This window comes from Esox lucius, chromosome 18 (genome assembly GCF_011004845.1).
Source record: "Esox lucius isolate fEsoLuc1 chromosome 18, fEsoLuc1.pri, whole genome shotgun sequence".
Lineage (NCBI taxonomy): Eukaryota > Metazoa > Chordata > Actinopteri > Esociformes > Esocidae > Esox > Esox lucius.
This window is the reverse complement of record NC_047586.1, coordinates 24,739,206-24,751,612: the sequence shown is the minus strand read 5'-3', so window position 1 is coordinate 24,751,612 and position 12,407 is coordinate 24,739,206. Positions and strand designations below refer to the sequence as shown.

At 40.2% G+C, this 12,407-nt stretch overlaps 1 protein-coding gene across 3 annotated transcripts in view; it reads left to right on the top strand.

The window, feature by feature from the left end:
• Positions 1-12,407, top strand: part of adgb (androglobin) — a 99,341-nt gene that overhangs the window by 47,057 nt on the left and 39,877 nt on the right. For all 3 annotated transcript variants that reach the window (XM_020056004.2, XM_013138438.3, XM_020056005.2), the window contains 4 exons: positions 877-991; positions 3,850-4,017; positions 4,098-4,245; positions 4,667-4,768. In XM_020056004.2, the coding sequence (XP_019911563.2) occupies positions 877-991; positions 3,850-4,017; positions 4,098-4,245; positions 4,667-4,768 (533 nt within the window). The remainder of the gene's footprint in view (positions 1-876; positions 992-3,849; positions 4,018-4,097; positions 4,246-4,666; positions 4,769-12,407) is intronic.

Here is a 12,407-nt window from a genome sequence, read left to right as displayed (position 1 = left end):
TAAGAAACAAATTATGTTTTAGTCTCTATTAATGGCTCCTAGTTGGCCTAGAAGTAGGGGGCCTAGTTTCTGGGGTCAAGTGGAGGGACGCAAAGTGAAAATTACCACTGTGCCGAGGTGTAACTGTAAAATGGAACGCCACACGTGCGTCCCTCCGCTTACACAATTGAAGTGTGTGTGAGGGACGACAACGCTGATTCTGCCAAATGATAATGAACTCAATCTCAACTTCTCACTCTTGGGTATTTCTGTTCGTCTTTTTCTCTCTCCCTTTATCTCTCTTTGTTACACACACAACACGCTCAACCAATTTAAATCGTGTCTCCTTTATTTTCTACTGTCTTATCTCTCTACCAAACCCCTCTCTTCCGCTCTTCTTTCTTTCCCTCTCGGTCTCTCGCTTTCTCGCTCACTCTATCCATTATCCTTTTCTCTTAAGCAAGCACTGATCTGTGCTATTGCACTCCATCAGGTTTGGCTCTGAGAGCTGAATTATGCTAAGCTAATGGGATAGTGGAGGCCAGCTCCACTCTGTCAGACTAGCTCTTATTCAGCAAGGATGTGTGCTGGCCTGGGCTGTGGTGCAATATTACAACTATTCGTGGACATGCCCCAGGCAGACAGTACTTTCTTAGACAGACTTTTTTCATTTGGGCTGAATGGAAAGACATTATAAATCCACTGCACCTAGATAAATGCAAGTTCTATATGCAAAATAATAATACATTTGTATGTGTAAATATACTTGGCAAATAAAGGAGATTTGGATCCTGTATAGAAAGAAAGATGCTGAAATGACAAAGCCTTGTTGGCGTGTTATTTCAGTCAGTTCCAGGCCTAACTCTACTCCTCCCCCCACCCCCTCTCCTCCTCTAGGCGTCATGTTCTTTGCGTCCACATGAGGGCGCCCCTGGGTTACCACGTTCACCTGCACAGCATGGCGCCCTTTGTCTTTGGTGACGAGGAAACCATCATGCCTCACCTCACCAAGGTATGTTGGACAACATCATGGTCACCATGGCAATGTCAGGCAACGCCGGCCGACGATCATCCGGTAATAGCCACTCGGTTTCTCCTCACCTTCTGTTTACATGGCCATTCCGGCGTAGGTATACCTGCTCCTCCTCCACCTCTTGGTTTGTCTGGTTTTGGGGATGATACGTAAATACTCTCGCTCTCTCTCTCTCTTCCGTCTCCCTCGTCATTGGGAAGCTGGTGGCAGTTACACCTACCGACAGCCCAAAAGAGGAGGGGGTTAGGAGAAGAGAGGTGTGGCCGTTTTTCTCACTTCTTGAGAATCTATGAGACCTAACATGTTTCTGATTGGTATTCAGCCTGGCCAGTTATCTGAACAAGTACCCCTAATTTCTATTGATGTAGTGGTGCTATAAACCGGTATAAGCTGCATACCCACTTTTTTCAGTAGTTACTGAGTATACTCACTCTTTAATCCTCACTGATATGTTACGGCAGTACTGTAATTTAGTGAAACTATATGCTATATCCATTATAAAGGCTCATGGAACATGCCAGAATGTTTAGATTACAATGTTGATGAACCTTTATCCACATCTTTATCCACATCTCCAAGCCTTTTTCACTAAATTGCCACTCATGGCCAAATACCGAATGTGCGTACATGTTCAGGGGCCTTCACCTCTGGGGACCCTCACTCATTTTGTTAGTCACTCTCACTCCAATACATTTACACGGTAACTCAAATGAAATGTGTAGGAATGCTGGAAAATCACAACAACACTTCTCGCCAACTGTTGAAATGCAGAAAATGAAATTTTAAGTGTTTTCTGTCATCTATTGGCAAAAGGAGTAGAATTGCATTAAATGTGCTATACAGGAAGTGTCTGCAGAAGTTACAGTGACAGTATGTTACAAAGCCAAGAATGTATTGTCTTGGCTTATTTACTCCACAAAGTCAGAAGAAGTGACTTGTGACAGTACTTTCTTATTATGATATTATGTATCTATAATATTCAATACCTCTACCATACTGTTCATACTCGCCTTCCGACTCTTTCTAAAATTGCTAGCTTACGCTGTTATGTATATTATTGCTTTATTTTTTTGCTAAACTCTTGCTGTTATTATATTTTTCTTCTTATTTCTTACTACATAGTTGTAGTGTGCTATGCCACCATTCATAATCTTATTACACTCATACACTCATCTAAAGGATTATTAGGAACACCATACTAATACTGTGTTTGACCCCCTTTCGACCTTCAGAACTGCCTTAATTCTACGTGGCATTGATTCAACAAGGTGCTGAAAGCATTCTTTAGAAATGTTGGCCCATAATTGATAGGATAGCATCTTGCAGTTGATGGAGATTTGTGGGATGCACGTCCAGGGCACGAAGCTCCCGTTCCACCACATCCCAAAGATGCCCTATTGGGTTGAGATCTGGTGACTGTGGGGGCCATTTCAGTACAGTGAACTGATTGTCATGTTCAAGAAACCAATTTGAAATGATTCGAGCTTTGTGACATGGTGCATTATCCTGCTGGAAGTAGCCATCAGAGGATGGGTACATGGTGGTCATAAAGGGATGGACATGGTCAGAAACAATGCTCAGGTAGGCCGTGGCATTTAAACCATGCCCAATTGGCACTAAGGGGCCTAAAGTGTGCCAAGAAAACATCCCCCACACCATTACACCACCACCACCAGCCTGCACAGTGGTAACAAGGCATGATGGATCCATGTTCTCATTCTGTTTACACCAAATTCTGACTCTACCATCTGAATGTCTCTACAGAAATCGAGACTCATCAGACCAGGCAACATTCTTTCAGTCTTCAACTGTCCTATTTTGGTGAGCTTGTGCAAATTGTAGCTTCTTTTTCCTATTTGTAGTGGAGATGAGTGGTACCCGGTGGGGTCTTCTGCTGTTGTAGCCCATTCGCCTCAAGGTTGTGCGTGTTGTGGCTTCACAAATGCTTTGCTGCATACCTCGGTTGTAACGAGTGGTTATTTCAGTCAAAGCTGCTCTTCTATCAGCTTGAATCAGTCGGCCCATTCTACTCTGACCTCTAGCATCAACAAGGCATTTTTGCCCACAGGACTGCTGCATACTGGATGTATTTCCCTTTTCACACCATTCTTTGTAAACCCTAGAAATGGCTGTGCGTGAAAATCCCAGTAACTGAGCAGATTGTGAAATACTCAGACCGGCCCGTCTGGCACCAACAACCATGCCACGCTCAAAATTGCTTAAATCACCTTTCTTTCCCATTCTGACATTCAGTTTGGAGTTCAGGAGATTGTCTTGACCAGGACCACACCCCTAAATGCATTGAAGCAACTGCCATGTGATTGGTTGATTAGATAATTGCATTGATGAGAAATTTAACAGGTGTTCCTAATAATCCTTTAGGTGAGTGTATGTATCTATAATATTCTATAATATTCAATAATTCTACCAAATGACATTGTTTTATATATATATATATGTATTATTGCCGTACTTGCCATATCTAAATATTCAATAATACTACCCAGATTGCTGCTAGTTTACAGTACTCTTTTTTTACTGCTTCTATGTACAGTGTTATGTATATTTTTGCTTTATTATTTGTTTGGCTACATTTTTGCTTATATATTTTTCTTCTTTATTTTCACTACCTAGTTATCGGGTGCCATGTCACAAGAATGTAATTGAGCAGGATGACGCTGTGATGTTCGGTGCATTTGACAAATAAACCTTGAAACTTGAACTACCACAAGCAAAGTCTTGTGGTAAATACGCTCAGGGAGGATTCTGAGAGGTGGAGCATTTCAACTGACCACAGTCCCCATGTTCAACTCGCATTTCCTTCTGTCCCCCTCCAGGAGAGTCTGCGTTTCTGTGACCAGTCCCTGTCTATTCTGAGGGCACTGGGAAGAGTGGTCGGTTCATTCTCAGACGAGCTGGAGCTCCCAGGAGCCACCAGGGCCCTAGAGGACGCTCACGTCCCCCTACAGCTAAGCACCATGAGAGGGATTCAAGGCCACCAGAGGGTAGGACACACATACAGTGGACATACACCACACACACATTCAAACACACACACCCTGACCACTCCTCTTCTGTCTACCAGTGTCTGCAGGTGTTTAATGAGGCAGTGTATTACATGTTGTCCATGGCTCTGGACAGGAAGCTGTCAGCGGAGGAGCTTTTTGCCATCCAGGCCCTTAACAGTGACTCTTCACTCTGCACCGACGAGATAAGGGGACCGTCTACCATGGGTGTGTGTGTGTGTGTTTTTTTTTTTCCTGAAGATAATGTAAGTTTATGTGTTAACGTTGTGTGCAGGGTAACAAATGGACACCAGCTAAATATTGTTCAATCTTGGCATTGGCTGGTAGAATGTCTTTTGCTATCACCCACATTGGCAGGCCGTCACACTAAGCATTTGGAAGCAGTAAATAAAGGATATAATCTTAGGCATTCTTGAAAAAATATACAATTGACTTATGGGTTGTGATTTACCTTTCTGTTGTTAGTATTATTATCATTATTAATACTGGAACTTGCATGAATAATGCTGTTTTGTGAAAAGAAATGGCCCAAGCAAATAGTTGAGGTTCTGGTAAAATGTTGGCATGCACTGGCCACCGCAGAACTCATTTCCCATCCTGAATGAGTGTTTCGTTGTGGGTGTTACAGAGGCATCAGAAGGTTGTGGCAGCAAAACCCTCACCAAGAAGGAGATCCCGGATGGTTTGAAAGGATGTCTAGTCCAAGAGATCCTCAATGCTATTGAACCAGGTAATGATGGGTTTATTCTGTACTCATCTTCAATGCTACCAAACCATGTAATGATGGGTTTATTCTGTACTCATCTTCAATGCTACCAAACCATGTAATGATGGGTTTATTCTGTACTCATCTTCAATGCTACCAAACCATGTAATGATGGGTTAATGCTGTGCTCATCCTTAATGCTACTAAAAACCTGGTGATAATGGGTTAATGCTGTCCTCATCATCACTGGTACTGAAACAGGTAGAAATTGTTTCATGCATTGGTCATCCTCACTGCCACTAAACCAGGTAATAATGGGTTAATACAATCCTCATTTTCAATGCTATTAAACCAGGTATTTATGGTTTAATCCTGTTGTCATCCTCACTAATACGTAACCAGGTAACAGTGGTTTAATGCAGCATTAACCCTAACAATTGTTTAATGCTGTCCTCATCCTCTCTGCTATTAAACTAGATAATAATGGTTTAATGCTCACTGCTACTTAACCATTGCTTTCATAATTCTTACGGTTACATTCTAGCTCCCTGACCAAAATCAGCAATGGCTGAATGTAGTTGATTACCCTGGGTCGGAGTGTTGGGCGAATAAACAAAAGGGCACTGGTTCGAATCCCTTTGCCTATTTACCTATGGACAAGGTTTTACCATAACCACGCTATATGTAGAATGTGTTCTAAATGTGGAAGCTAAGTGAATTGCAACATCAACAACCAACTCTCCCCAATCCAGGTGAACCAGGTTACAAAAAGCTGTTAAAATAATATGATTTTAAACATACAGTATTTCATAACGACTTAGATGGCATAATGATTCCCACATTCACGGTGTGTTTTCTAACTAGAAACAAAAACTGAACTCTAATATTTTTTGCAAGCATGACAGATTTTTTGCTGTTTGCCGTAGTTCATCGAAGAGCTTGAGGAGGAGATGATCGCGTTTCTTAGTGATGCGGATGGAGGAGAAAGGTGCCACAAATGTAATTTACCAATGGCCTCTGGAAAGAATATACAGGGCACAATCAGAGCACCCTTAGAGGCAGTCTTTTCTATAGTTAGATCTGAAAATCAAGTTGAAGAATGGAATCTATGTAAGAAAGACAGCTATTTAAGTGATTTAAAGGTGTGACAGTTTTTGTAGTAGCGTATTTTTTCTAGATACACAACTGCACCCTAACTGATCTAAAATAGGCTCCACTTTTCACTTCATCCTCCTTTTCTCTAACACTCTCTCACTCTCTTCATTTTTCTACATGACAGTCAGTCTGTCTCTCTCTCTGTGGCATATCTTTGTGACTCTGGGCTGAGAGAGTTATCGATGAGGCTGCCACTCTGACTAATACACCCTGACAGGTGAGGGGATGTGGACACACACACCCTCACACACACTAATATGGTCCCACATTCCTGCACACACACACACACCCACCCACCTGAACACCCTCGAACATCCAAACAGTTCTATTTTGATGGCTTTACAAGTCAAGAGAGAGCATAGCAGAGGGGGTAGATGGCATGGATTGAGAGGAGTGAGGGCGTTTTGGACAGACTATTTATTGCCAGGGCTTGGGGGTTACTCTGTCCTGTCCAGCCTGTCAACCCAACATAGAGGCCAGCAGCGTGGACATGAGACGTGGGATTCCAGCGCTCCCCAAACTCCCCTTCCCCTGTCACACCCACAGATCTGTCCTTAGGACAACACACAGCACATATTCCATCACACAGCTGTTCAAGAAACATACAGTACTTCAGTGTTTCAGTAGAATCTCCCCAACCCAAATACCTAAACTGTAAAAAAAAATAACTAAAAAGGTAAATGACTGGCAGCTGCGGCTGCCAAACAAATACACAAAAATGAAAGTAAAATATCATAATTTCAATAAAGGGCAAAAACTATAAATGTATAGACATTTTCATTAAAGGTTCAGCAGAGAAAAACTTATTTTACAGATTTTCCTAAATTATTACAATCAAACACCTTCAATAAAGGGGCAGCACTAAACGTTCTGCAGAGAAAAACGTTTATTTTACAGATTTCTTCATAATTATTACAAAAAACCACCTTCAATAGTGTTAACATGCTCAAGATTGTAAAATAATTTCAGAAGGAAAGTAAAACTGTACAAAATACATTAATACACTGTAAAAAACGGTCAAATGACTGGCAACTATGACTGCCAAACAAATACCCTAAAATTAAAGTAAAATATCCTAATTTAAATAAATAAATGTACATTTTCATAAAAGGTTTTGATGAGAAAACGTATTTTAGCAAATTGTAATAATTTAGGAGCAATCAAACACCTTCAATAAAGTGTTAATACATGCTTAAGATTGTAAAATAATTTGAAGACAAAATTTAAAATCATCTCAAACTTTAACTAGCTTTGATTGTGTTTAGATTTAATCTTTAAATGTCAAGTTATGTTAAAAATGTACAATCTAAAATATAATTACAGTAAAAACTTCAAATTAATTGAATATTTAAACTACTGTACTGGTCAATAGTACAGTAGGGAAAATTCTCAAAATATAAGCTTTAAGATTACTTTGAAATATCCTCAACTGAAAACATACTGAAGAAATGCAAAAGAAATTGATACATCTACATCTAAGTGTTTCACTGTGTCAATTAAAGTGCAATTGGAAACTTAATTACAAATAAAGTAAAATCAAAACATAGCACAAGAGGTCAATGAATCTGTACCAGAAATGACAGTGCAATGTAGCAGATATAGAACAATCCTCCTCCAAATTGCCAGTAATCAGCTGGATCCATCCCTGGTGTAGCTATGAGGAAAAACAGCAAATAAGGACACACTAAGATTCACTGAAAAGTCCTTAAAAAGTAGGATTTCATATTTTACAATTTCTTTAAACAAACGTAATGCATGTAAGCACTCCCGCCATAAAAATGTGAATCACCAAAAGGAGGAAGACGTGGATTCACAACAATGGACAATTATCACAGATGTATCATATCAAGGTAACAGAAAGCAGGCAAGCCAAGTTCAGCCGGCCAGCAATAAAAAGTGATGATCGTTGATGCACTTTCTGGATTCGAACCCAGGTGGGTTCCCACATACGAGACCGTGTATTCAACCACTACACCACAGAGCTACACATCTGCCGAGAGTTGGTATAGCATTTCAACATTACTGTAGATCATTAACATCATGCTGAGTTTCAATATGTCGCTAGACACCATATAGCATTGTGTTAAACTGAGTAACGTTTCTTATTAAGTTTACCTCCACCACTAATAGCATCTATGAAATGTATGACTTTTGCCACTGGCCGTTTTAAGAGCTTATTAGCCAGTAATATTTCACTAGACACCATTACGCATTGTGTTAAACTGACTTAATGCTTCTTATTAAGTTTACCCCCACCACAAATAGCATCTATGAACTGTATGGCTTTTGCCACTGGCCATTTTAACAGCTTATTAGCCATTCGTGAATGGGATTTATACAATAATTATCAATACAGGTGACGATAACTTTTTAGTCAAGTGAAAATATGAGGTCATTGTGTAGCCAGCGAAGTCTTTGTCTATCCTGAACAAATCCTAATATCTCAAGAATAGCATAGATGAGTAAAATATTGTCTGAAGGGTTTGCGCCAGACTGGTGCCTCTGTGCAGAGTTTGCATGTTTTGCCTCAGTGATCATGTTTCCTCCTACAAAAAGGTTATTGTCAATTCTTGAGAAAACTAATAAAATTAAAATGTACAGATGAACTGACAATAATATGGCCACTAGTGTACATGGTATCCATTCACTGTCTTTATGTTAGGATGACATAAATACTCACTGCATTTGAAGGTCTTGTGGCAGGAGACTTCTCATTCCCAGGAGAAAACACACACACACAAAAAAAATCTTAAAATTGTCTCCTTCACAATCACATTCATCCTCTTAGTCTTACTTTCCCCTCTGACAATCATCACATTGCCTTGGTGAGCACGTCTCTGTAATTAGAATTAGTATCAGTTAATGTATATATTCTGTATTTAAGTACATGGAACTTTGCATACATTTTGATTCATTACAACTTATAATATAGCTTGGTTCACATTTTGGATGGAAAGAACAGGTGTTGATGTAAAATAGATCATATCTGACCAAGCTGATCAAGCTAACTAGGATGGGATAGGCAGTGGCAAGTTCCTGCAGGAAGAAAATTTTACTCTGATACCCACTCACTATTAACCACCATATTTTGGTTTCTTTATGTGAAGAAGCTGTGAATATGTCCCAATCCCTGTCGTTTCATAATGGCTAGTTGTCATCCATAAACATGTTAGCAAGTAAAGTGCTACACTTTCCATAAACTTGAAGATGCTTACACATCCATAACCAACATCCATTAGTATAATATCCATGAAGTAAGGTAAATCAAAACTACAGCTATATTTCAAAATGATAATATGTAATTAGAACATGCATGTACTACAACAAAATATTAAGCAATCCAGCTAGTTAACTCCCTTAGCTAAATAGCCTAGCTAAGATAGCCTAGCTAAGATAAATGAGTGAATTGGCCAGCTAGTAGCTACAGCAGCCACCTCTTTTTCTACAGACAGTTTAAGGATAAAAGTATATATTTTTTTTTATCTGCCATAGAGTGACCAACAACTAATAAAAATAAATAAATACATAATAATAATAATAATAATAAAAACCAGCATCAACCAGTGACATAGGGCATTCAGTACAAAACAAAACCAAAATGAATGAAAAAGCTGCACACTCTAAATTCAAATGCATATCATTTTTTAATAAGACCAACATTTCGACAGACACGGTCACACATAGAACATAAATAGGGTCCCCAATTGGAGGCAACAATATATACCTGCCTCCAATTGAGAAGACCAAAAGGATTAGAGGTGGCTAAAAGGCACCACCTTCTGTCCTGTCCTGACTATGGCCCCAGCCCAGTGCAGAGATGGCTAGGGGCATTGCCAGGACGTGACAGTAATACGGTGAGACAACCAATATTAATATTTTTAGCATCAAAACATTCCAACTATAGAAAAAGATTACTTGTTTTAAAAGAAAGAAAATAATAGCATGTTTTAGTTTTATTTGTTTTCATTGTGGTGCATGAATAAAAATGTAAACGTTTTGTTAATACCAATAGGCACACAAACACACACTAAACACTATGTACTATATATATACTGGATGACAGTTATACTTGGTCTTAAAAATCTCCATACAGCGACCACTGCCACAAAACAGCTACAGATCAAACGTTGCATATGTATCTATATGACATTCTGTATGTAGGCCTACATGAAAAGCTAAGGCTGGATTGACATCTCAGTGATAGTTACATTCATGTAGCCCACAGAATGACCATCATGCATTTTAACAAACACTTGACGTTTCCTTTAGAACCACTCTTATGCCAAAATGCGGTTGCAGTTTTCCACCACTTGTTAGTTTAGGGTTAAGCCTCTGCCCAGAGCAAGTTAGAACATTTGTCCTCAGACTTTTATTTAACTGCATGGAGTGAGTCATTCCATTGCAAAGCCATTTCCCCCCAATACGTTTTTATTGTTCAGCATAGCTCTGGGCCAGCCAGGTCCAAGGAGCTGACCGCAGTGGTTAGGCCATTAACCATCCCTGATAAGGGACATTGTAAATTAAAATGTGGAACATCTCAATGTAGACAGTGACAATCTTAAATGGATTTTAGTTAGTGATGTAAGCAAAGACAACATTTGTTTGGATTGGCTCTAAGCCAGAACTCCAGAGTTCCGCCATGAACCCTGGCCTGGCTGACCAGAATGGTAAATTCAACAGCCACTGTCCAGTTTGACAATGCATGCATGATCATTCATTTCAACACTATGGTAATGTGGTACTTGAGTGGCCCATGTATTACTGCTTGCAGTGGCATGATGGCTCAGGTTAGCACCTCACCTCACAGCAAGTAGGACATGGGTTCAACTTCAACCCTGTTCCTTTCTGGGTGTTGCTTGCATGTTCTCATTGTGTTTCTTCCAGGGACTCTGATTTCCATAATATCAAGACACACAGATTTTGATGAATTAAGTGTGTTAGCTCCGTGATGCTGCTTTCCACCCAGTGCATACTGGGATACATTCCAGTACTTTCAAAACTTTTTCTCCATGTACTGCTTTTTCTAGTTTCAATAGTGTCAGTATGCCTCAGTGTGACTTGCCTCACTATATTTTTCTCTCACACACCCTTCCTCAGGGCACTGATATGAACATGAGATTACTATATACAGTGGGGAGAACAAGTATTTGATACACTGCCGATTTTGCAGGTATTCCCCCTTACAAAGCATGTAGAGGTCTGTAATTTTTTATCATAGGTACTCTTCAACTGTGAGTGACGGAATCTAATCTAATCCAGAAAATCACATTGTATGATTTTAAATAATTAATTAGCATTTTATTGCATGACTTACGTATTTGATTCATCAGAAAAGCAGAACTTAATATTTGGTACAGACACCTTTGTTTGCAATTACAGAGATCATTTGTTTCCTGTAGTTCTTGACCAGGTTTGCACACACTGCAGCAGGGATTTTGGCCCACTCCTCCATACAGACCTTCTCCAGATCCTTCAGGTTTTGGGGGCTGTCGCTGGGCAATATGGACTTTCAGCTCCCTCCAAAGATTTTCTATTGGGTTCAGGTCTGGAGACTGGCTAGGCCACTCCAGGACCTTAAGATGCTTCTTACGGAACCATCCCTTAGTTGCCCTGGCTGTGTGTTTCGGGTCATTGTCATGCTGGAAGACCCAGCCACGACCCATCTTCAATGCTCTTACTGAGGGAAGGAGGTTGTTGGCCAAGATCTCACGATACATGGCCCCATCCATCCTCCCCTCAATACGGTGCAGTCGTCCTGTCCCCTTTGCAGAAAAGCATCACCAAAGAATGATGTTTCCACCTCCATGCTTCACGGTTGGGATGGTGTTCTTGGGGTTGTACTCATCCTTCTTCTTCCTCCAAACACAGCGTGTAGAGTTTAGACCAAAAAGCTCTATTTGTGTCTCATCAGACCACATGACCTTCTCCCATTCCTCCTCTGGATCATCCAGATGGTCATTGGCAAACTTCAGATGGGCCTGAACATGCGCTGGCTTGAGCAGGGGGACCTTGCATGCGCTGCAGGATTTTAATCCATGACGGCTTATTGTGTTACTAATGGTTTTCTTTGAGCTTTTCTTTGAGGAACAGTTGTTGCCTTCTCACCAAGCTGCTTGCCTATTGTCCTATAGCCCATCCCAGCCTTGTGCAGGTCTACAATTTTATCCCTGATGTCCTTACACAGCTCTCTGGTCTTGGCCATTGTGGAGAGGTTGGAGTCTGTTTGATTGAGTGTGTGGACAGGTGTCTTTTATACAGGTAACGAGTTCAAACAGGTGCAGTTGATACAGGTAATGAATGGAGAACAGGAGGGCTTCTTAAAGAAAAACGAGAGCCGAAATTCTTACTGGTTGGTAGGTGATCAAATACTTATGTCATGCAATAAAATGCTAATTAATTATTTATAAATCAATGTGATTTTCTGGATTTTTGTTTTAGATTCCGTCTCTCACAGTTGAAGTGTACCTATGTAAAAATTACAGACCTCTACATGCTTTGTAAGTAGGAA